Source organism: Leucopleurus acutus (assembly GCF_964270905.1).
Source record: "Leucopleurus acutus genome assembly, chromosome: 14".
In the NCBI taxonomy this organism is placed as follows: Eukaryota; Metazoa; Chordata; class Mammalia; order Artiodactyla; family Delphinidae; genus Leucopleurus; species Leucopleurus acutus.
Genome location: NC_139156.1, coordinates 73,891,162 through 73,917,914, shown reverse-complemented (window position 1 = coordinate 73,917,914; position 26,753 = coordinate 73,891,162). Strand labels below are relative to the sequence as shown.

Sequence of the window (26,753 nt, the reverse complement as noted above, 5' to 3'; positions counted from 1 at the left end):
AAAGCCTCTACATGGCTTCCTTCTGCTCTAGGGATGAAAACAAAAACTCCCTGACTTGGTCTGAAGGGTTTACAAGCTGTACTCCTTACATACTTCTGTCTTGGCAAACACCATCTAATTTCTCATTCTCTTGTACCAGCTGTGCTGGTTTTCTTTTAGCTCCCCATGCCGCCACCTCTAACTACATGAGCTTTGCTTACACTGTGATCCAATTGAGAGCCAATACAGCTTGGCCGCTAAGCATGGCACACTTCACGCCTAATTTTCAAGGGAGATTGCCCGGGTTCAAATCCCGATTCTACAATTTACTTATTTGTGCAAACTTGGGCAAGTTACTTTATCTCCTGTGCCTCAGTTTCCTCAACTGGAAAATAAGGATAATTGTAATAGATTTGATCATAATCGTGTTATTATGATCAAATGATCATTTTCAGGGAAGGCTCAGTTAATTTCTTCTCAAACTTCTGTTCTCAGCTCCAGAGTCACCTTCTCAGAGAAGCCTCCACTGACCTCTCTGGCTGAATCCAATTACTTCTTTACAGCTTTTCTCATATGTTGAGTCTCTTATTTGGAATGCTTAATATAGGTGCAATTTTGTATCTTTCTGAGGGATTTATGTATTTATTTTTGGTTAACATTCTGTCTTTCTCACTGAAATGTCAGCTCCAGGAACCTAGGGATAGTGTTTGTTTTTTGTCACTATTCTTCATGCCTAACACAGTGTTCATTACTTAGTAGGTTTCCCCCCAAAATGTTCGTTGACACAAAACATGGTAAACATCTCTGATGCAAGGCTCTTTGATAACCTCTTTTGCTGCTTAAATTAGTGCTCTGCACAGTAAGTAATAAGTTCTGAGAAGGAACACGGATGGTGAATCAAAGACCAGTTAAGTTGTACGTCTGCTCCTGGTTCTTCAGGAGGTGGCTCTGAGCAGGAGGGTTCCCTGTTCAACAAGGCAGGGTTTTGTGGAGATTATGTGCCGGATACCCAGACCTGGGTTCAATTCTTGGCTCCATTATCTGCTGCTGTGTGACCTTAATCATGTCACTTGACTTCTTACAGTCCGAGTGTCCTCATCTGTGAAATCACATCACAGTACTCAGCGCAGAGTCAATTCTTGTTAACTAGGCAATGGAACTGATAAGAATCTCACTTAATTAAGCACAGTACATGATTATCCACAGGCTCATGCCAACGATATGGCTTGCCCCTTATGTAGGCCAGTAAGTCTCCTGTGGTCGGTGACAAACAGCTATCCCATCCCCTGCCCCTAAAAATGTCAAAAAAAAAATTTGTGCTTTTGGTCACAAGAGAGTAAGAATCAATGTCAACTGGAAAAACAAGAGTTCCAACAGGATTTCCTGGTGCTTCAAGTTCAAGTTTGAGAGTGGCAGTGGGTGAGCCGGCTTGGTCAGGTAGGATCAGAGGTTCGTTTGCTGGAGGGACTGACCTTGGGAACAGAGAAAAGCCCTCAGTCCCTGACAAGACAGCCCTGCCCAGATGCCAGTGGGACCCAGCTAACCGCCACTGCAATCTCAGAGCCTCTTTTCTCCTGAGCCCTCCTTTTTTTTTTTTTTTTAAATCAGCTGAATCCACTCCTTGAGAATCACATAGAAAATGACTCCCTCCTCACCTCATTCAAGAAAAAAAAAAATCCCATTCCTCACAATAAAAAGAGTAAGCCTCTTGTCCGCCTCTTGTGCCGCTGGCCACTTTGCTGAGATGAGAGGAGAAATCTGGTTTTAACATTTGGTGGACGAGTGAGCTGCCTGGAAGCAAGGACCACAGTGATGTGTGAGAGAGATGGACGTTGTTTCTTCCGCAATCCTTCTCTTTTTCTCCTTCCTCCTGTTTCAAACTTGTGGGACCGACTGGGGCTGTGAATTTTAGGGTGTAGTGTGTGTACGTCAATAGAAGGGGCATTGTGTGTGTACTTCGAGCGCGTTCAGGAGAGTGCTGTGCTTGAACTTGCGAGTGTCTGTGACGGAAGAACTATGAAAGCATGTGTGTGGGACAAGATTTAGACGTGTAAGCGCAGGAAAGTGGTAGCGTGTACGTGGTGAGTGTGTGCGCGCGAGTAAGTGCGCGAGCCAGGGGCCGGCCGCCCGCCCGCCGAGGCTCCCCGTGGGCCGGCCCGGCCAATGAGCGCGCGGCTGCAGGGGCGGCGGGCGGGGAGGGGGCGCAGGGGCCCTGCGGATGGAGGCGCGGGCGGCGCGGCGCACTCATTCCGCGCGGGCGTTGCTGGCGGGGGGCGGCGCAGCCACTGGCCGGGGACCGGGGCCCGGACCAGGGGCGGCGGGCGGCGTAGGCGGCGCCCGGGGCTGGGATGCGCAGGGGGCTCCGTGGCGGCGGCGTTGGCGGCGGCGTCGGCGGCCGCGGGGGCACGAGCTAGCGCCGCGGCGCGGGGAGCCAGTCGAGCCCGGTGGGCGAGCGGAGGCGGCGGCGCAGGCAGAGCGGCGGCCGCAGCCGGAGCCCGAGCGCCGCGCGCCCACCATGGCCGCTCAAGGCGAGCCCGGCTACCTGGCGGCGCAGTCGGACCCGGGCTCCAACAGCGAGCGCAGTACCGACTCGCCCATGCCCGGCTCGGAGGACGACCTGGTCGCCGGAGCGCCCCTGCACAGCCCCGAGTGGAGCGAGGAGCGCTTCCGCGTGGACAGGAAGAAACTTGAGGCCATGTTACAAGGTAGGCATCCACCCCGCGTTCTCGGACTCCCGGGCTGCGCCCGCGACTCCTTCCCGGACATCCCCGCCCCGCGTCCCGGCGCCCGCCGCTCCGGCCCAAAGCCGACTTAGTTCCCCCGTCCCTTCCCCCGCGGAGCCGGAGGACATCCAGGGAGTGCAGACCTCGCGGGAGTCTCCACCCTTCCACGCCTCTCAGGTCTCCGGGCACCGAGAACCCTGTGCTAACTTGACCGGCTTCAGAAAAGCCGAAGGCCGTGTTTGTACCCGCGCGCCCAAGTTGCGTTCTTGGACTTTGGAGATGCCAGCTTTAGTCCGGGCACCTGGGCTATGCCATTCGGACCCAGTCGGACCGCGCAGAGTATGCGTGACTCCCTCCCCACTCTCTGGCACTCTGGAATTCTAGCTCTGTCTCTGTTTCTCTCCCTCCTCTTGTCAGTATCCACTTCCTCCAGCTGAGGGGCCTTGTCTCGCGATTGGGAAACGCTCTGCAGATGTCAAAGCTTAGGACAGGAGTTCCCGCCCCGCACCCGGATTAAGAGGGGCCAGCATGCGGGTGAGCGGCCGAAGTGTCAGGGCAGTGCTGCTGGGTTGGGGGACAGTGCGTGTTCATCTCCTGACAGGCTTATAAAACACATCTTGAGTTACACTCGGTTCATAAAAGTCTTCCCGTATTATGGGTATCTATCTGACTTTGTCTTTCACAATTTTTTTTTTTTTTAAACTCCCTCGTTTCTCTGGGACTTTCCCAGGCGTAACAGCTTTAATCATACAGGACTGGGAACAAATTTTGACTTTTAATGGGAGGATTGGAGTTCTCAGAGTGAGTGCTAAAATGTCCAACGTCATTTTGATCTTCCCTAAAAATGTTAATTACTAGCTTACCTGTAGTCCCCAGTGTGGCTCATTTCCATCATCCAGAGAAATAAGGTAATTTGAATGACTGTTATTCTTAAAATAGTAGAGGGACCAGGCATTACTTTCACTAAGGGTGCAGTGGTGGATTCATTCAGTAGCTCGTATCCTTATATGAAGGGAGGATTGGAGCTTTCCAACTTTCTTTTGTGGCTTGGTGCCTAATTTACTTTGACTTGATCAGTCAGTGCATCGCAGTGTGGGAGCCTATTTAGCCCTCCGTGGAAATGCATTGGTTTTTTAGAACAATTAGGCAGGTTATTTTAAGACAGAACAAGATGTTTTCCAAAACAATAACTTGGTGGAAACAAATAGCAAGAGTGTTTGGTAGGCATTTTTGGATGAGTTACAAACTCATCTCTCTTTTTGCTTTTTTTTAATTGATAAACATCCCCAGTGCTTATCATGTCTCTGTCTTACTCCCTCTTTTTTTCCTCCTTAAATTATGTAACTTTCTAGGAGAGTTACTTCTGTGATAAACTGTTCAAATAGGAATATTGCAAAGTGGATTTGGAAATTAAAGCCCCAGTTGCCTTTCAGTAACCTATTTTAGTTATTCCATTTGTTCCGTGGTTCTTTTTTGCCTAGTTCCTATTATAAAACAAAATATTAAATTTATTCAGAAAAATATTGCTGTGAGATTGTTTGGGTTGAACTGATAACACACATACCTATCCTTTCAACAAGTTTCTAGTTTATTTTGTACATTTGGAGGGTTGTGAAAGATGGATCTTCTATGTCTTCCTTACCTGTCTTGCCTACGCACATGCAAGTAAAGACAGTGATGTTAGCTCCTAGGAAGCCCTCTTGCATAACCTGAGCTTTCGAAGTGGATTTCTTTTTTGAATCAATTAATTTCCATTTAGAATAAAACAAAATATAGGTAAGACATTTTTTAAAATTTGAAGGCCATTCCCTTTGTAGATATGATATTCTGACATGAGATAGTTTAAAATTTCTTTGCTGTGGTGAAGTTTCTTTTACAGAAACTCTTGAGTTAGTATTTCTTCAACAACCTATGAATTAGTGAAGTATTCACACTTCAACTCCAAAGATTTCTTGAATAATTGAACATAGTGCTTTGATTAACTTTCCAAAGTCACTAATAAGTGAATTATGCCTTCCAAGACAGTAAGTTTGAACACATTTGACAATAGCACCCAGTGCACTGTGTACCAAGGCATTTTGTCATGCATGCTTCCTGGTGTCAAATTTTGTTAGAACCACCATGTTTGAAGGAATAAGACTAGTTTCTGAACCAAACATAGTCATGTGTCTCATTGCTCGATACTAGGTGGTTAAAGCAAGCGTGGGCAACTGGAATCACTCAGACCTAGGTTCCCTGTGGAACCTTGGGACAGTTCCTGGGCACCTCCCCATCTCAGTTTGTCCGTCTGTAAAATGGGACTGATATTAGTACCTTTCTCTTAGAGTTTTGTGAGAATTAACAGAGATAAAGCCTAATAAGCTAAAACTTGCCACACTGTTTTATAAATGCTAACAGCTTAATATATATCAGTTGATTTTATTATTACTACTAATAAATATTATAGCATGGATTCAAATGACTTCCAGTGCCTATCACAATTTCTGACAGTAGTCTATATCTGAATATCTAGAGAACAAAAGAATTTTGCAGTTTCATAATTGCAGAAGTAAAATAGAGAACAAGGTAGGAAGTTTGGAAAGTCAACAAATATTCTAATATTGTTAGATATCCTTGGGTGGAAACTTTTTCATTTGAAAAGTGCCAGTTAAGAAAAGTCTGTATTTGCCTGGTTGGGTTTCTGATTTGGATTTGCCATTTTTCCTCAGACAATCGCCTTAAAATATGTGCAGGTTTCCAATTTAAATCAGGGTAAATAAGATTCTCTGCCTTTAAGTCTACATAGTGCAAATTGGTGATTATAATGCTTGGAATTTGTTTCCAGAGAGACTGTCCTGGGGGTAAGTTAATCTTTAATGGGTTGTATTTTTATTAGTAGAGAAATTCTTCTACGCAATGGACCAAAAATTCAGTGAGGTTAAAATATAGGCAGTAGGGTAGTGGTCAAAGAAATGAAAATACCATTCTTGGATGAATCCCCAAAGAACTGATACACATAAAATCCACCAGGCCAAAAATGTAGGAAAAAAGATCACTAGTTTTTTGTTTTTTGCTTTTGTTTTTTATCTAATAACTACTTTGGAACAGCCATGCAGAGTATCTGACACTTCTGTTTGAATCTAAATGAAGATTATTGATTATATTAGTCAACAGTTTTGTAAATGGGAATTGATTTTCACTTTTAGTTTAGGTTTTTGATGGGGATGGTAGGCCTTGGAACAGATACGATGGGCAACATAATAATGAAGAAAAATTGTTCTTGATTTACTTAATACTGATCTTCAGAATTTAGACTTCATATTTCATGTGGGATAGTAGCAGTGATTCATTTTAGTCAATTAAATGTGACTTATGGTATGCAAAGAGGGAGAAGAGTGGTCTAGAGGAAAGTCTGGGAGAAGGTAGCAAATAAATGGGTCAAGAGTCAGAAATACAGCCTTGGTGTTGGCCAGTGTCCTGAGAGACAAACATGGATTTTGTACATTTATACTTTTCCTTTTTCTTCTTTTGGGGTTGTTTTACATCTTATGATTATACTTTTATTGTTACACTGAAAAACATATACACGTGCTGTACAGTTAAAAATCCCTACATAAAATTTAGACTCATAGGCATTTTTAAGGTTTGGAATCCCTTGTATTTCATCATAGAAAGAATTATGGGCTGGGGGCAGTGGCCTGTTTTTATGAATTGAGGTTAATGTCTGGTGGGCTTTTAGGATATTGCTGTTAAAGACATTAAGAACCATGTTTTGGGGACTTCCCTGTTGGCCCAGTGGTTAAGACCCTGTGCTTCCAATGCAGGGGGCACAGGTTGGATCCCTGGTTGGGGAGCTAAGATCCCATGTGCCATGTGGCGTGGCCAAAAATTTGAAAAACAAACATGTTTTTACATGTTCACAGTGATGGGCAGAACAGGAATCACTGATCACTGCTTGCTTGAGGAGTAGAACTAGCCACTAGAACAGCTGATCACACATTGATTAAAAGCAAGAGCAGCAGTTATATAATTACATATCTTTTTTTCTTTTTTAAATTAATTAACTTATTTATTTTTTTGGCTGTGTTAGGTCTTTGTTGCTGCGCACGAGCTTTTCTCTAGTTGTGGCGAGCGGAGGCTACTCTCCGTTATGGTGCGCGGGCTTCTCATTGCGGTGGCTTCTCTTGTTGCAGAGCACAGGCTCTAGGCGCACAGGCTTCAGTAGTTGTGGCTCGTGGGCTCTAGAGCGCAGGCTCAGTAGTTGTGGTGCACGGGCTTAGTTGCTCCGCGGCATGTGGGATCTTCCTGGACCAGGGCTCGAACCCGTGTCCCCTGCGTTGGCAGGCGGATTCTTAACCACTGTGCCACCAGGGAAGTCCCTACATATCTTTTTAATTTGGCAAACTTTAGTGAAGATTGTCTTATAATTTGGTAAATAGATAATAATCTTTTAGATGCTTTTGTGGGATCAGGGAGAGATGAAGTAAAAATATATGAGAATGGGGGAGTGCTGAAAATGAAAATAAACAAGAGCTAAGCTGAATGTAGTTTTCTAGCTAAGGCTTGATTAAGGCTATTAAACAATAAGAACAAATCCAATAACTTTGTGAAGCTTAATGGTTGAAAGCAAAGTGTTCTTGGCCAGATCTGGATTTGAGTCTTGGTCCTACCTTTAAATAGGGAGCTTGGGAAAATTCATTACCTGCAGCCCCATTTATGAAAGGCGGTGTTAATCATGGTGCCTACATCTGAGGTGGTTGTGACCATTAAGAGAAAAAAAGATGGATGTAAAACATCACAGCGCTGGCCACAGAGTAAGTGCTGAATAAATCACTAATAACCATATTTATTATAAACCATAGTTCATAAAATGCACATTCTTATATTGAAAATGAAAATCAAATATATTTGAAAATGAATTAAATGGTTTATAATAAATGAACATTCACAGCTATCTAAATATTTTTATTGGCTTTCCTGGTAGCTCACCGTATGTCCAGCGTATTAGCCCCTTGTAAAGGTGGATGAGCATGTACTGAGTAGAGCTGTATTGGACACGAGTGTGGAGTTTTAGATTTTGTGCAGGAGGAGAGGGCTTTGCACTCTCTTTAGCTGTCATTGTTCTTGCCTTGAGTAGTTTTCATTTTTTGAATGGTCCGGAGTCCGTCACTCCTAATATTTTTACTAAAGACTAGCCGCAAAAATCCATTAATCTCCATTGTAGTTTGGTGTTGCTCTGAACTTGTCATTCATTGGTGTCTCGAAAGAGACTTTTTCAAAGAAAATGTTGTGCCTGGGCTAACGTGTTCTGTTTGCTCACCTGTAAAATGGGGACCATGATGGTCCTATCTTCCAGGGGTGTTGTGAGCGCAGAACGAGACCATGTGTGTGAAAAGTGGAGCTCAGTGCCAGGCACGTGGTGTTTGGTAGACGGTACTGCAGCAGCCCCAGCAGCCCCGTGCCATGTGATGCATAAGGATTTAAAAACACTGGAAAGCAAATGCTTGTCAGGTTTTTTGTTTTTGTTTTTGTTTTTTAAAACAACTGCATATGAATCTTTTCCTTTTTTCTTCAGTGAAAGTCTTCCTCCAATCAGAAAAGTTTATTACGACAAGCGTAGTAGGCTCAGAGAGCAGAACTGAAGGTTCAGATTGTTTTAGAAACTAAATGAATAAAATCCATCAGAGGTTGTGTAGCCTGGCGGTGAAGAGTTCAGGAACTGCTCTCACGCTGGCCTGGGTTGGGGTCCTAACTTCACGTCTTGCAGAGCCTCGCGAGGATGCTGTGAGAGGGTGTTACAGCCCTGCACTCGTGGGCAGGGGGTCAGCGCTCTCCGTCAGTCTTATCTCTGTGAAGACTTCTGGGATTTTGCTTAAGTTGATCATTGATAAGTTAAAACATAGAAAGGGCTTGTTATATCGATGATTTTAACAGGCAGGAATGTATTTATTTGGCTGTGACTAACAGAAAACCCAACACAGAGTGACTTAAACAAGCCAGGGGTTTATTTTCCTGTTGAAACAAAAAAATCTGGGACTAAGAGGGCCAGGCCCCAAGAGCTGCTCAGGGGCTTCAGGGAGCCCAGCAACCTACCCCCTGACCTCGGCCATCCCAGCTGATGCCTTTGGCCTCATTGGTGCAGTCCGGCCAAGGCTATGCCTTGAGATGCACCTGTGGTCTCTGCAGGGAAAAGGCAGGGAAACAAAAATGTTTTGGTTTGTTTTTTTACTCAAGATTTTGCCTTTTTGTGTGACAAAGAATTCTGTCTCCTGGAACTTCCATCTGTATTTCTTTGGCCACTCTTTGCTACAAGAGATTCTGGGAAAGCGACTTCTTTTCTAGCTTCTCTCGTAGAAGTAGGCAAAGAAGTAGGGAGTCAGAATGGATGCCGAGTGATCCAACCCGTAGTTTCCCCACAAAGGGCAAAGCAGAGGGCACTGTGACAGAAATTCCAAGTTGTACCTGATGCGAAAGCTTCCCTGTGTCAGAGACTTTGGCCTGCATTGATAACCGCTAGAAATCTAGATGATTTGGTAATGCTTATGTGGGTGGAATTTCCTCTTGGCATAGTCTGGGAATAAATCTAATTCCCAAAGAGAAAACAGCTTTGATCATGGAAAGCAGCTCTCATGTTGTTACTCCTTTTACAAACAAGACCTAGGGCCCCCAAGTACTGTAACTGTCTTTTTCTCCTCCACTGTTTTCTGCCTGTCAGGTGTTTTTTTCATTGAAAATCATACAACACAATACAAACGTCCATTTTACCTTTTTAAAAATTTTTATTATTTTAATTTATTTAATTTTTATTGAAGTATAGTTGATTTACAGTGTTGTGTTAGTTTCTGCTGTACAGCAAAGTGACTCAGTTATACACATATATTCATTCTTTTTTATATTCTTTTCCATTATGGTTTATCCCAGGATACTGAATATAGTTCCCAGTGCTCTACAGTAGGACCTCGTTGTTTATACATCCTATATGTAAATAGTTTGCATCTACTAACGCCAGACTCCCAGTCCTTCCCTCCCTGACATTTTACCTTTTCTTACTCTAAGATATCCTTTCTCCCCTCCCACCACCCATCTCAGTCGCTTTTAGAATAGACAGGTTCAGTGTAGCTCACACTTCTGCCCTTCTTTAGGGTTTTCTTGGAGTGGCCACTGCAATAGCATCTGGCCAGCGACGCCAGAATTTGTTCAGAAGATGAAGTCGTTTTGCAGGCAGTTTGATAATAGAATTATCATCAGATTTATGCCGTGTTTTGCTGTTTGAAATTGTCCAGAATGATGAGCTAATAAAAATACCAGTTGGCTCATCCTTGGTTCGTTCTCTTTATTTAAAAATCTAGTTCTTTAAAAATGCATGGAATAATAGTGACCATGAATATTCCTTTATGTAAAATGCTTAATAAACTACCTGGGATGAGGCACAATTTTTAAAAAAATTTATATTTTATTTTTTTGGCTGTGTTGGGTCTTCGTTGCTGCACGTGGGCTTTCTCTCGTTGCGGTGAGTGAGGGCTACTCTTCGTTGCGGTGCGCGGGCTTCTCATCGCGGTGGCTTCTCTTGTGCTTCTCTTGTTGCAGAGCACGGGCTCTAGGCGTGTGTGCTCAGTAGTTGTGGTTCGAGAGCTCTAGAGCGCAGGCTCAGTAGCTGTGGCACACAGGCTTAGTTGCTCTGCGGCATGTGGTATCTTCTCAGACCAGGGCTCGAACCCGGTTCCCTGCATTGGCAGGCAGATTCTTAACCACTGAGCCACAAGGGAAGTCCTGAGGCACAATTTTAATGCTAACCTATAATGTCTTTTGCAGTGTGGGGATGATCTTTGCAAGAAACCCTTGTTGTTATTGCTGCAAAAGCCACCACATTTGATTTTTAATCCTTATGGTATTAGTATTTAGGGAAGTATCCAAAATGCACAAACCATTAATAGAAACATTTTGTAGATGTTATACACTTATAAATCTATTTACCACCTAATAAGCTACTAATAACAGTAGTTGATGAAAGCATTTATATTTGTAACACATATTAAATCCTGTTCCCATTTATGATGCTGGCATATAAAAAGATAATGCTCACTTTCTAGCTATAAAGTAGTTTCTCTGTTACAGTGAATAAGATAAACCACATATTAGTCTGCATACTGAGTTGATCTGGAGCTTAACTCTCTTGTATAGGAAGATGCTAAACAGAAGATTTGAAAATTAGCCATTGTATTTTTTTTTCAGATTATGAAAGTAATCAAACTTATTTTAGAATACTTGAAAATACAAACAGATGTAAAAAAGAAAAACCAAAAGTCACCTCTAAGTCCAGAATCCAGCAATAACCACTGATAATATTTTGGGAATTTTTTCCTGGTCTTTAAAAAGTACGCTCACACATAATTTATTTTTGCGACAGATATTGAGTTCCTGCTATATGTCAGGTACAGTGTTGGGCTTTGGGGGTGCAGACAAAACCAAGATAGATATGGTTCCTACCCTTGTGTGACTTGTGCCCCTTAAATTCTAAACTGGGATCATACTTCCCTTCTTTTTCACTTTACATTGTATCACGGATATTTTCCATTTCATTAAAGATTCTTGAAGAATATGGTTTTATTATTTAAAAAATTTTTATTGGAGTAGAGTTGACTTACAATGTTGTGTTAGTTTCAGGTGTACAGCAAAGTGAATCAGTTATACATATACATATATCCACTCTTTTTTATATTCTTTTCCCATATAGGCCATTACAGGGTATTGAGTAGAGTTCCCTGTGCTATACAGTAGGGTTGTATTAGTTATCTTTTTAAATGTAGTAGTGTGTAATGTCAATCCCAATTTTCCAAGTTATCCCTCCCCCGCTCCTTACTCATTGGTAACCATGAGTTTGTTTTCTACATCTTTAACTCTATTTCTGTTTTGTAGATAAGGAAGAACATGGTTTTAAATAGCTATATAATATTACCTTGGCATGTCATGATTTGCTTAAACATTATGATATTTTATAACATTTTTAGGTGGCCAGGCAGTGGAAAGAACCTAATGTTTCTACTCAGAATGTCCCAGATTCAGGTCCTGGCTCTATCATTTATTGGTTGTGTGGCCAGGGGCAAGTTAATAATTTCTCTGAACCTCAGTCTTCTCATCTCTAAAATGGAATGAATATCATTTCTAGGTTGTGAGGGTTAAAAATACTGTATGTCAAGCATGCACCAGTGCCAGATGTAGTGCATATACTCAAGAATTGGCAGGTGATGAATGTTAACACTGCTGCCCCAAATACTTTTGCCTAAAAACCTTTTTTTTTTTTCATCCTTAATTATTCTCAGAGGAAAAATTCTTACTAGTGAAAATTTTAGCTCAAAGGGGATAGGTATTTTTAAGGCTTTTGATAAAGTTTGCAAAAAAATTTTCTGGAAAGATTCATGTGGTAGGCAGAAGAGACAACAAATTTGTAGGCTCTCTTCTCCTTGTACCTGTGATCCCACATCCTGGCTTATTTGAGCTGGCGGTTGTGAGAAGTTAGGAAATAATTGAATCACCAATCCAGAGTTAGAGTTCAGTTTGTTTCTTTCATAGCAAACTTTGAATTATGTTTATCATACCGGAGTAGCATGACTGTGAATCACTAGTTCTTAAAATCTGTGTGCATAAAAATCACCTGGGGAGATTGTACAAAATGGCTAACTCTGGGCCTCTCAAGAGATTCCAGCTCTGTAGGTTTGAATCTGTACTTTGTGGTGCGAATCTGTATTTTGAAAAGAATCTTGTGTGAGTCTAATGTAGGTGTTCCCAGGAATACACTTTGAGAAATATTGCTAGATAGTTAGATGACGGTGATCAAAATTAAGAATGTTCAGGTTCTTTTCTTTCTTTGATTCCCTTTACTCCTTTTTTTTTTTTAAAAACTTGTTTATTTTTGGCTGTGTTGGGTCTTTGTTGCTGCGCGCGGGCTTTCTCTAGTTGTGGTGAGCGGGGGCTACCCTTGGTTGCGGTGCGCGGGCTTCTCATTGCAGTGGCTTCTTTTGTTGCGGAGCACGGGTTCTAGGCACGTGGGCTTCAGTAGTTGTGGCATGCAGGCTCAGTAGTTGTGGTGCAGGGGCTTAGTTGCTCTGCGGCATGTGGGATCTTCCCGGACCAGGGCTCGAACACATGTCCTCTGCATTGGCAGGCTGATTCTTAACCACTGCGCCACCAGGGAAGCCCTGATACCCTTTACCCTTGAACCTAGTACTTTCTCCATGTTATTAAACCACCTTGAAGCATTTTAGTCTAGGAGCATAATTTATAACTGGCACAACGTTGTTTAGAGAGTAGCTTGTAAGGAACTGGGGGGAAGAGCACAACCCTATATATTTCTGTGGAAGGGATATACTATCTTTATTATGGCATAACAGGCTCAGAATGCATTTAGTTGTCCTACAGACTCCTATAAAGTCAGGTGTAACAGACATCTGTTTAATATATTATCAAATAACTTAATAGCACACATTTTTTATTACAGAAATTTAAAAAGTAGTATGAGGGGGAACTTTTAAAAAGAAAAATAATCATTGGTAATTTCACCTTCCTAACAGCTATTTTCATTTTTCTGCCTTGAGATGTAGTCCTTAAAATACAGTCCTTGACTGTTGGCATAAGGGTTATGTAGCTGTTGTTGTAGCATTGACTACTGTTTTGTATTCAGCATTAATCTAATATATTAAATGTTTTTGTGTTTCTAAGCAAGTATTCAAAATTAAAATTTTGTGGTTGGATAATGGTACCTTTGATCAAAAAAATTTTTTTTTGGCAGTTATAGACCACCTTATGGTGAATGCAAATTACATAGCTTTTTTCTCCTTTGAAACTATATTCCGAGGAAAAAATTTTGAGGAATATGGTTACTGAAGAATAGCGGCGATTTTGAAAGCAGCGGCCAACTTTAATTGAGCACTTACTATGTGTGAGACACTGTTTTGGTGCTTTATGCCTGTTCAGTCATCTCAGCCTCTCATGCAACAACCCAATAGATACAGATGCTCTTTGGGTCTTTGTTTTATAGACACAAAAGCTGTAACTCCTTTATTTAATTTTAGTTTTTAATTAATTAATTTTTATTGGAGTATAGTCGCTTTACAGTATTGTGTTAGTTTCTACTGTACAGCAAAGCGAATCAGCTAGATGTATACATATATCCCCTCTTTTTGGATTTCCTTCCCATTTAGGTCACCACAGAGCACTGAGTACAGTTCCCTGTGCTCTATAGTAGGTTTTCATTACTTATCTATTTTATACATAGTATCAGTAGTGTATATATGTCAATTCCAATCTCCCAGTTCATCACCCCCCTCCCCCCCACTTGGTGTCCATATGTTTGTCCTCTAGTTTGTGTCTGTAAGTCCTTTAAATCTGGAGCGTGGGTTTCTTTTTGGAATTCTGAGTGGACCTAGACACTGGTTTTCCTCTTGGGTTTGTTACAGAGTCATAGCTGTTACGTAGTGTGGAGACATATCAAATCTGAGTCTAGGATGATAAACTATACTCCAGAAAAGGTTTTATTGCTTCCTCAGTTCCCTGCCGAAATGCAGGGCTGTGGTGGTAGGCACAGAGGTGGTTAGAATTCTTGGTGAGAATGCAGACGTTCCAGAGCGCTGCCTTCTGCTAGCTTTGGTTAAGTTTTCTCTGTTTCTTCCTTTGTGAAACTGGGATAATAATACCTCTCTCCTAGGGTTTTTGTGAAGATCATATGAGAATGTATGTAAAGTTGGCTCGCAGTTGGTGCCCTGTACATGGTCTACATGTTTCAAATTCATTTCTTATTCCTGTGCAGCCTCCAGCCCAGTGCTGTGAAAATACCTGTGTGTGTTTGCAGAGTAAATGACTCATGATGGATCTGGATTAAAGACTACCATTTTGGGCTGGTGGACCTGGCATTGACCTCATAGAACGAAACTTTAAAGCTAGGGCATGTGCTTGGCCTTAAGAAACACCAAATAGTTCTGCCTTACATAAGTAAGTAAGGCAGAGTAATTCCCTACGTGCAAGGTAGTCTTTCTTCACCCTCAGTCTAGGGCTTGTGTAGAATGTTGTGTTATTAGTGATAGTGCATTAGCGTGGTGTTTTGAATGAGGATATGCAAAACTTAATTCAAGTGAGGTTAATGTGGGATGATTTATGGCTGTGTCTGATTAGTTTTATAAATTGAAATTTGTCAAGGTGAATATATTTCAATTTATTCGGTTACAGATTATCTTATTCTTAGGATAATACATCTCCAGATACTTGTTTAAATATGCTTTTAAAGCATCTCAGATAAGAGATTTTTTTAATGTTAGTTTGTTCATTGCACTAGGATACTCACTGAGGTATTTTGGGTTAAGGGAAATAAACCACTCCTCGCAGCAGAGCGGGTGACTGGGAACTCAAGGCAACTTGAGTTCATGACCTGGTCTTTCCACTGACACTGTCATCTTGTATAAGTTATTTAACTTTTTAGGGTTTGGATTAGATGTCCCCTAAAATCCTTTCCAACTCCAGTATTCTGAGTCTTTTGCACAGTATACAGTACAAGCCCAATAGTACTTGGCATGTGGTGTTAGGGTCTGACTCAGCTGTACATCCATGAGTAGTTTTGGTACGCATTTGCCTTGATCTGAAACACGCACGTGAGCATTCACAGCAAACGGGGAAGATGCTGGAATGAAGGCAGTTGGAGTATCTTTGGAGGAGCAAGTATTCCCAAGGCAGCTGACCACAAGCTCTGCTTTCTGACATCTTGGCAGTCAGGTTTACAGTGCCCTCTATTCTGTGGGATAGATGTTAGCTAATTTAAGGTTTTCGGCAGTAACTGAGCAGGAATGACAGTGTAAACCATAGTTGAGACTTGCTGGTGTTGACACACTGTGTTAGATGAGCAGAGGAGATCGTATGCTTCCCCAAGTAGCATCTTTTTGTCACATTTTCCTTCCTCCTTTGCCAGTGTGTCCAGTTATCAAGTTCCACGTGCCAGGGTTTATATCTGTCATGTAAATCACTAGAGAAATGTAGCAGGGAAACATAATAGTATTCATTAGAGTAAAATCTCAATTGAAAAGACATCTGTATGTCCAGATTTTAAGTATTTTCAGAATCGTTTTAATTGCTTATCAGTTATTGAGAACTAGCAAAATATTTCTCTTGTGTTGTACAGAATACCACTAAAGCTTGTATTATCTGTGTTCTGAGTTGATTCCTTTATCATCTGCTGAGCTTTTGAAGTGCCATTCAAACAAAGTCAATATTTTGCATATTTGTTTTTTTTTTTTTTTTTTTTTTGCCGCATGGCATGTGGGATCTTAGTTCCCCGACCAGGGATTGAACCCATGCCCCTTGCATTGGAAGCACAGAGTTTTTACCACTGGACTGTCAGGCAAGTCCCGAAGTCAATATTCTGACAGGCTTTTATAATGTTTTAAATTGCTTGATTATAATGATTTAATTTTAAAAAGTCAGGAAAATATATGTTTAGCTTTTGTATTGCAGGAGCAATCCTATAAAGAAATGTTTATTTTAGTCCAGGGGACTGTTTTTCTTAAATTAAAAAAATTTTTATATGGGAAATAGGAACCCAAGATTAGCATAGATCTATAGAGTTTTAATTTATTTTACAGGGATCTGTAATTTAGTAAAACATTGCTGGCAGTCATACTGTCACCTAAACAGAAAGATAGCTTCAAAAATATATTTACTGGGAATTCTCTGGTGGTCCAGTGGTTAGGACTGAGTGCTTTCACTGCTGGGGTTGGGTTCAATCCTTGGTCAGGGAACTAAGATCCTGCAAGCCACACGGCGTGGCCCCCCCCAAAAATTTTACTATCAGTGAATGAATATCTGGGATGCATTATCTATGAAAGTTTATTTGACCAAGTCAAAACAAGTAGGCTTGAGCAAAAAATATTATTAAAATAGATTTGATTTTGAAGTTCTGTATGAGTCATTAGCTTTCAACCTTGTGAAATTTGTCTCTCATTATAAATTATTCAGGAATAGTGAAGCCATTTGAAAAACCCAGTGGGAAATTTATGTGTTAAAATCATGAAGTCATGTAATGGGACTGCATAAGTGAATGAGGCCCTTTACCTTTAAGAGGAATACAATCTAGTGGAAGAGAGGAAACCTACCTGAATTTGTTAATAGAAAAGAAAAGGAGATCCCATAGAATAAGGCTGTGCTTACTTAATGTGCATCGTAGTCTGGGGTTGCCTACCTCTCTCCCACAAGATGAGGGCTTGCGATAGCTAGTTTATTTGGGAAGTACTCTCAAGGAGAGGAAGTGAGGGAATAAGGAGAGTCACATGGGGAAGAAGGCAAAGCCACTACTAATGATGTATAATTGAGTTGGTTACCTCTGAGGGTGATTGCTATTTCTGGTGAGTCGCAGAGTCTGTATCCATAAATCATCCATATAAGGGACTCAAAGAATTATTTGTCTGTCAGCTTCTGTCCCTCTTTGAAGAGGATTGAGGGTTACCCCATGAGGCTTGCCCCTTCTGTACTTCTGGGTTACAAACGTGTGACACCTATGAACCCCTGCATACATCCAGCAAACTCCCAGAGCAGGACATGAGAAGTCTGTCTGCTGTAAGCTTGAGGTGAGTCACTGTCAGTACAAAGTGGGTTTACATATGAGCAGAGCCATTTACTGTAGCCTGACTGGAATCAGAGATGAAGTGTAGTGGGGGTGAGATGGTGTATACAGTACAATATCTTTATTTAATTAATTAATTTATTTAAACTTATTTTTCATTTTTGGCTGCATTGGGTCTTCATTGCTGTGCGTGGGTTTTCTGTAGTTGTGGCGAGCGGGGGCTACTCTTTGTTGTGGTGCACGGGCTTTTCATTGCAGTGGCTTCTCGTGTCGCAGAGCACAGGCCCTAGGCACAGGCTTCAGTAGTTGTGGCTCGCAGGCTCTAGAGCGCAGGCTCAGTAGTTGTGGCGCCCGGGCTTAGTTGCTCTGCGGCATGTGGGATCTGCCTGGACCAGGGCTCAAACCCATGTCCCCTGCATTGGCAGGCAGATTCTTAACTACTGCGCCACCAGAGAAGTCCCTACAGTACAATATCTTTATATACTTTGAATGCAAAAAAAAAAAAAAAAAGGGAGATAGAGAAGTGGATGCTTAAAATGTGACATACTCTTTGTTCTAAATCAAAGAAAAGTCTTTACTGTAAATTTTTGATGACTTCTATCGTGTATGTTTCTGTTGAGTTTGCTGTAATGTGAGATGACAGAAATAAACCTTTCTGTGGCCAGAAAGATGGTGGAGTAAGGAGCTCCAGAACTCACTGCCTGACAGAAACACTGACTTAACAATATACAGTTCAAAAAACCATTATGAGAATGCCCAGGCATGCTCAAAGGCAAGAACAGCTGCAGTGAAATGGATTAGAAAAGTGGTTTCATTTCACCTACACCAGCCCCTTTCCCAAGCCAGCAGAGCTAGCAATTGAGAGAAAAAGCCCAATATGCTGCTTCTCCCTTGGAAGGCAAAGAGAATAGTGGAACATACATTCAACCTTCCAGCTTTTTTGGGGACTACCCGAGGGATTGGTTTCATTTTGCCTGACTTGGAGTACTGATGGGGGAACTGGCATAGTTTTGATGCCTGGAGGTTGTTGAGAACTAGAGAGAGCTTAGCAGCCTATGGCAGTGCCAGAGAACCTGCAGTGCTGCAGACAGACATCAGAGGGAGTGAGAGACTCATGAAAAAGAAACCAGCAGACCTCCCTTCACCCAGCATGCCTGGAGAAGAGGCATGCTTGTAAAAGATTTGAAAGGCCCCCAGAATCTCTAGCTGGGCTGACTGATATGGAAGTCTTCCTCTGTACGAAGCCAATCTATAAAGGTTGGAAGAGGTGGCCGTTTTTTAAGTGCAAAAATCATAACAAAGATAACAAGGCACACAAAAAAGCAAGAAAACATGGCTCAATCAAAGGAACAAAATAAATCTCAAGAAGCTGACCCTAAAGGAATAAAGATCTATGAATTACCTGACAAAGAGTTCAAAATAATCATTTTAAAGAAACTCGGTCTACTGTAAGAGAACACAGTAAATTACATAAGGAAAGCAATATATGAACAAAATGAGAATATCAAAAAAGAGAAACTATAAAAAAGAACCAAACAGAAATTCTGGAGCTGAAGAATACAGTACTGAATTGAAAAATTCACCAGAGGGGATCAATATCAGACTCAGTCAAGCAGAAGAAAGAATCAGTGAATTTGAAGACAGTTCATTTGAAATTATTGAATCAGAGGAATGATAGGAAAAAAAATGAAGAAAAGTGAAAAAAGCCTAAGGGACTTATGGGACACTATCAGGACTAAATATACTATATGGGTGTCCCTGAAGAGAAGAGAGAGATAAGCAGAGAGCTTCTTTGAAGAAATAATGGCAGGAAACTCCCCAAATCTAACGAAGGAAATGAACATCCAAATTCAAGAAGCTTGAAAGAGTCCAACTAGGAAGAACCCAAGGAAGTCCATACAAAATGATCAATCAAAAGTCAGAGACAGAGAATCTTGAGAGAAGCAAGAGAAAAATAACTTGTTATGTTACAAGGGAGCTCCTATAAGATAACTAGCAGATTTCTCAGCAGAAACATTATGGGTCAGAAGGGAGTGGGATGATCTATTCAACGTGCTGAAAGAAAAACACTTGTCAATGAAAAATGCTATATTCAGCAAAACTGTCCTTCAGAAGTTAAGGAGAAATAAAGACCTTCCTGGATAAATAAAAACTGAGGGAGTTCGTAATCACTAAACATATGAAAATATAAAGCTCTCTGGTAAAGAAAATCCCTATAGAAGATGCACGAAAGAAAATGAGAAAGGAATCAGAGCATGTCACTATAAAAAATCAACAATACACAAGGAAAGGCAGCAAAAGAGGGACAAAATACTGACAAGACTTACAGAAAACAGTTAACAAAATGGTAATACTAAGCCCTTCCCTATTGGTAATTACTTTAAATGTGAACAGATTAAACTCCCCAATCAGAAGATGTAGAGTGGCTGAATGGATAAAAAAGAAAAAAAAAAAAGGCCAATTATATGCTGTCTACCAGAGTCTCACTTTAGGTATAAGGACATGCACAAGCTGAAAGTGAAAGGATGGAAAAAGGTATTCCATGCAAATGGTAACCAAAAGAGAGTAGGGGTTGTCACATCAGACAAAATAAGCTTTGAGTCAAAAACTGACACGAGACAAAGAAGGTCATTATATAATATGAAAGGCTTAATTCCCTAAGAAGTTACAACAATTAAAATATATGCACCTAACATCAAAGCATCCAATTATATGAAGCCAACACTGACAGAATTGAAAGGAGAAATAGGCAGTAACACAATAATAGGCGGAGATTTCAACACCCCACTTTTAATAAGAGATCAGTCATGCAGAGGTTAACAAGGAAACAGAGGATTTGAACAATATGATATACCAGTTGGACCTAACAAACAAATACAGAACACTCTACCCAACAACAGCAGAATACACATTCTTCTTAGGTATGCATAGACCATTTTCTGGGATAGATCATATGTTATGCTGCAAAACTGGTAATAACAACTTTAAGAAAATTGAAATGATAGCTGGTATCTTTTCTGATCATGATGGATGAAACAGTGAATCAATAGCCACCCCCCCAAAAAAAACAAAATTGAAAAACTCACAAATATGTGGAAATTAACACACTTCTGAATAATCAGTGGATCAAAGAAGAAAACACAGGGGAAATTAGAAAATATCTTGAGACAAATTAAAATGAAAATAATTATGTACCAAAACTATGGGATGCAGCAAAAACAGTAGTAAGAGGGAAGTTTATAGTGGTAAATGCCTCATTAAATAAGAAGAAATATTCAAATCAACATCTTAACTTTACAACTCAAGGAACTAGAAAAAGAAGAATAAACTAAATCCAGAGTTAGCAGAAGGAAGGAAATAGTAAAGACTAGAGCAGAAATCAAAGAGATAGAGGATAGAAAAACAATAGAAAAAAATCAATGAATTAGGATTGGTTCTTTGAAAAGATCAATACAATTGAAAAGTTCTTAGCTAGACTAAGAATAAATGAAGTCTCATGTAACAAAAATCAGAAATGAAAGAGGAAGCATTACAAGTGATGCCACATAAATAAGGGTCATAAAACACTTCTGTGAACAATTATATACCAACAAATTGGATAGTCTAGAAGAAATGGGGAAATTCCTAGAATAATAGGATCAGTAATCAAGAACCTTGCAACAAAGAAAAGCCCAGAACCAGATGGCTTCATTGGAGAATGACACCAAATATTTAAAGAAGAATTGACATCTGTTCTTCTCAAACTCTTCCTAAAAATTGAGGAGGAGGAAACAATTCCAAACTCATTCTATGAGGTCCCCATTATCCTGATGACAAAATCAAAGATCTTCATTTTTACAAGAAAAATTTTATTTTTACAAGAAAAGGAAGCTACATACCAATATCCCTGATGAATATTGATGCAAAACTCCTCAACAAAATATTAGGAGACTAAATTCTAGCAAGTTAAAAAGATTATACATTATGACCAAGTGGGATTTGTTCCTGGAATGCAAATATGGTTCAGCATATGAAAATTAGTGTAGTATACCACATTAACAGAATGAAGGACAAAACCCACATGAGCACCTCAATTGATGCAGTAAGAACATTTGACAATATTTAACATCCTTTCATGATAAAAATGTACAACAAACACAATAGAAGGAAATTACCTCAATGTAATAATACAGGACATATATGAAAAGCCCACAGTTAATATCACTCAATGGTGAAAAACTGAAAGCTTTTCCTCTGAGATCAGGAAATAGGCAAGGATGCCCACACTCACTACTTCTATTCAAAATAGTACTGGAAATCCTAGCCTGAACAATCAAACAAGAAAAAGAAAAGACATCCAAATAGATAAGGAAGAAGTAAAATTATCTGTGTTTGCAGATGATGTGATCTTATATATACTTGATATTGTGTAAACTCTAAAGATTCCATGAAACCCTGTTAGAGTTAATAAGTGAATTCAAAGTTGCAGGATATAAAATGAACACACAGAAGTCAGTTGTGTTTCTATACATTAATAATGACCAATCCACAAAGGAAATTAAGAAAACAGTACCATTTACAGTAGCATCAAAAAGAATAAAACAGGGGCTTCCCTGGTGGCGCAGTGGTTGAAAGTCCGCCTGCCGATGCAGGGGACACGGGTTCGTGCCCCGGTCCGGGAAGATCCCACATGCTGTGGAGCGGCTGGGCCCGTGAGCCATGGCCGCTGAGCCTGCGCGTCCGGAGCCTGTGCTCTGCAACGGGAGAGGCCACAACAGTGAGAGGCCCGTGCACCGCCAAAAACAAAAACAAAAACAAAAAGAATAAAACAGGAATCAATTTAATTAGGTGAAAGACTTGAACATTGAGAACTACAAAAATTGTTGGCAAAAAGACAAACAAATGGAAAGACATTTTGTTTTCATAGATTGGAAGACTTAATATTGTTAAAATGTTTATATTACCCCAAATGATCTACAGATTCATTGCAAACTCTATCAAAATCTCAATGTCATGTTTGAAGAAATAGAAAAAAAAAATTCATATGGAATCTCAAAGGACCCCAAATAGCGAAACCAGTCTTGAGAAAGAAGAACAAAGTTGGAGACCTCACACTTCCTGACTTCAAAATATATTACAAAGCTACAGTAATCAAACCACAATGGTACTAACATAAAGACAGACATATAGACAATAAAGAGCCCAGAAATAAACCTTCTCATTGACAAAGGTGACAAGGCTATACAATAGGAAAAGGATAGTCTCTTCAGCAAGTGATGATAGGAAAACTGGATATCCACGTTGAAAAGAATTAACTTGGACCCTTACCTTTCACCATATATAAAAATTAACTCAAAATGGATTAAAGACTTAGGAGGATAGAAATTATTTCAAGCATCTTTTCTGACCACAGTGGTATGAAACTAGAAATCAAACACAGAAAGAAAAATGGGAAAAGCACAAACACATGGAGATTAAACAACATGCTACTAAAAAACCAATGGGTCAACAATGAAATCAGTGAAGACAGCAGAAAATACCTTGAGACAAATGAAAATGAAAACACAGCTTCACAAAGTCTATGGGATGCAGCAAAAGCAGTTCTAAGAGGGAAGTTCATAGCAATACTAGATTTCCTCAAGAAACAAGAAAAATCTCGAATAAGCAACCTAACCTATTGTCTAAAATAATTAGAAAAAGAAGAACAAAGAAAACTCAAAGTAGGAGAAGGAAGGAAATGATAAAGATCAGAGAGGAAGTAAATAAAATAGAGGAAAAAAACAATAGGAAAGATCAATAAAACTAAGAGCTAGTTTTTTGAGAAAATAAACAAAATTGACAAACCTCAAGCCAGGCTCACCAAGAAGGAAAGAGAGAGGACCCAAATAAACAAAATAAGAAATGAAAGAGGAGAAGTAATAACCAATACCACAGAAATACAAAAAATCATAAGAGGATGCTATGAACAGTTATTTGCCAACAAATTGGACAACCTAGAAGAAATGGACAAGTCTCTAGAAACATAGAGCCTGCCAAAACTGAGTCAAGAAAAAAGAGATAATTTGAACAGACTGATCACTAGAAGTGAAATAGAAGCTGTAATTAAAAACTCCCTGCAAACAAAAGTCCAAGACTGGATGGCTTCACTGGGGAATTCTACGAAACATACAAAGAAGTTAAAACTATCTTTCTCAAATTCTTCCAAAAAGGTGCAGAGGAGGAAATACTCCCAAATTCATTCTGTGAAGCCACCATTACCCTGATACCAAAACCAGACAAAGACAGTACAAAAAAGAAAATTACAGGCCGATATCTTTGAGGAATATGGATGCAAAAATCCTCAACAAAATATTAGCAAACTGAATCTAAAATTACATAAAAAAGATCATACACCATGATCAGGTTGGATTCATTCCAGAGTCTCAAGGATGGTTCAACATATGCAAATCAATCAATGTGATATACCACGTTAACGAAAGGAAAGGCAAAAACCACACGATCATCTTAATAGATTCAGAAAAAGCATTTGACAGAATTCAACCTACATTCATGATAAAAACTCTCCCCAAAGTGGGTATAGAGGGAACATGTCTCAATATAATAAAAGCCATTTATGATAAACCCACAGCCAATATAATACTCAGTGGCGAAAAGCTGAAAGCTTTCCTGCTAAATTCAGGAACAAGAAAAGGATGCCCACTCTCACCACTTCTATTTAACGTAGTATTGGAAGTCCTAGCCACAGTAGTCAGACAAGAAAAAGAAATAAAATTATCCAAATTGGAAGGGAAGAAGTAAAACTGTCATTATTTGCAGTTGACATGATACTCTATGTAGAGAGCCCTAATTAGAACTAATAAATGAATTCAGCAAGGTAGCAGGATACAAAATTAGCATACAGAAATCTGTTGCGTTTGTTTAGTCTAACAATGAAATATCAGAAAGAGAAAGTAGAAAAAAATCCTATTTAAAATTGCATCAAAAGTAATAAAATACCTAGGAATAAACTTAACCAAGGAGGTGAAGCACCTATATGCTGAAAACTATAAGACTTTAATAAAGGAAATTGAAGGTGATTCAAATAAATGGAAAGATATCTGCATGCTCTTGGATTGGAAGAATTAATATTTTTAAAATGGCTATGCTACCTGAAGCAATCTAGAGATTTAATGAAATCCCTGTTAACATACCCATGACAGTTTCCACAGAACTAGAACAAATAATCCTAAAATTTATATGGAACCACAAAAGACTCAGAATTGCTAAAGCAATACTGAGGAAAAACAACAAAACTGGAGGCATAACCCTTCTAGACCTCAGATTATACTACAAAGCTACAGTAATCAAAACAGCATGGGGGGGAGGGGGGAGGAATTGGGAGATTGGTATTTACACATATACACTATTGATACTATGCATAAAATAGATAACTAATGAGAACAGACTGTATAGCAGAGAGAACTCTACTTAATGCACTGTGGTGACCGAAATGGGAAGGAAATCCAAAAAAGACGGAATATATGTATATGTAAAGCCGGTTCATTTTGCTGTACAGTAGAAACTAACATGACATTGTGAAGCAACTATACCCCAATAGAAATTAATTTTAAAAAACCACCATGGTATTGGCACAAGAACAGACATATCGATCAATGGAACAGAATAGAGAGCCCAGAAATAAGCCCACACACCTATGGTCAATTAATCTACAACAAATGAGGCATAAATATACGATAGAAAAAAGACAGTCTCTTCAACAAGTGGTGCTGGGAAAGCCAGACAGCTACATGTAAATCAATGAAATTAGAACACTCCCTTACACCATATACAAAAACAAACTCAAAATGGTTTAAAGACCTAAGTATTAGACATGACAGCATAAAACTCCTAGAAAAGAACATAGGCAGGCAACACAGTCTCTGACATAAATTATAGCAGTATTTTCTTCGATCAGTCTCCCAAGGCAAAAGAAATAAAAGGAAAAATAAACAAATGGGACCTAATCAAACTTAAAAGCTTTTGCAGAGCAAAGGAAACCATAAACAAAATGAAAAGACAACCTACAGGCTGGGAGAAAATATTTGCAAACACTGCGACTGACAAGGGCATAATTTCCAAAATATACATACAGCTCATACAACTCAAGAGCAAAAATACAACCCAACTGAAAAATGGGCAGAAGACCTAAATAGACGTTTCTTTGAAGAAGACATACAGATGGCCAACAGGCATGTGACAAGATGCTCAACATCACTAATCATTAGAGAAATGCAAATCAAAACCGCAGTGAGGTATCACTTCACACTGGTCAGAATGGTTATTATCAGAAAGTTTAGAAATAATAGATACTGGAGAAGTTGTGGAGAAAAGGGAACATTCCTACATTGGTGGTGGGAGTGTATATTGGTGCAGCCACTATGGAAAATGGTATGTAGGTTACTTAAAAAACTAACAATAGAGCTATTATATGATCCAGAAATCCTACTCTTAGGTGTTTGTCTGGGAAAGGCAAAAACTCTAATTTGAAAAGAAACGTGCACCCTAATGTTCATAGCACTATTTACAATAGCCAGGACACGGAAGCAACCCAAGTGCCCATTAATAGAAATTTGGCTTAAGAAGATGTGACACCTATCTATCTACCTATCTACCTACGTCTATCTATCTGTCTATCTATATCTCACACAATGGAATCTTAGCCATAAAAAAGGATGAAATACTACCATTTGCAGCAACATGGATGAACCTAGAGAATATTATACTTAGTGAAGTAAGGCGGACAAAGACAAATATATCACGTGTGGATTCTAAAAAACAATACAAATGAACCTATATACAAAATAGAAATAGACTCACAGACATAGAAAACAAACTTATGGTTGCCAAAGCAGAAAGGGAGGGGAGAGGGATAAATTAGGAGTATAGGATTAACAGATACAAACTACTGCATATGAAATAGATAAACAACAAGGATTTATTGTATAACAGGGAATTATATTCAATATTTTGTAATAACCTGTAGTGGAAAATAATCTGAAAAATATATATAACTGAGCCACTTTTTAAAATATATTTATTGGAGTATAATTGCTTTATAGTGTTGTGTTAGTTTCTGCTGTATAACAAAGTGAATCAGCTATACATATACATATATCCCCATATCTCCTCCCTCTTGCGTCTCCCTCCCACCCTCCCAATCCCACCCTTCTAGGTGGTCACAAAGCCTGGAGCTGATCTCCCTGTGCCATGCAGCTGCTTCCCACTAGCTATCTATTTTACATTTGGTAGTGTGTATATGTCAGTGCTACTCTCTCACTTCGTCCCAGCTTACCCATCCCCCTCCTTGTGTCCTCAAGTCCATTCTCTACATCTGAACCACTTTGCTGTACAGCTGAAACTAACACAATATTGTAAATCAACTATACTTCAGTAAAAAATGGATTAAACACCTACATGTAAGACCTGAATATCCTGGAAGAAAACAGGGGAAAAGC

The 26,753-nt window shown here is 39.8% G+C and overlaps 1 protein-coding gene across 1 annotated transcript in view; it reads left to right on the top strand.

Moving 5' to 3' along the window:
• The first annotated feature begins 2,479 nt into the window (after positions 1-2,479).
• The window catches only part of BICC1 (BicC family RNA binding protein 1), a 302,450-nt gene continuing 278,176 nt past the window's right edge, over positions 2,480-26,753 (top strand). Inside the window, exon 1 of the mRNA XM_082854713.1 lies at positions 2,480-2,684. Within this exon, the coding sequence (XP_082710839.1) occupies positions 2,495-2,684 (190 nt within the window). The 5' untranslated portion in view covers positions 2,480-2,494. The remainder of the gene's footprint in view (positions 2,685-26,753) is intronic.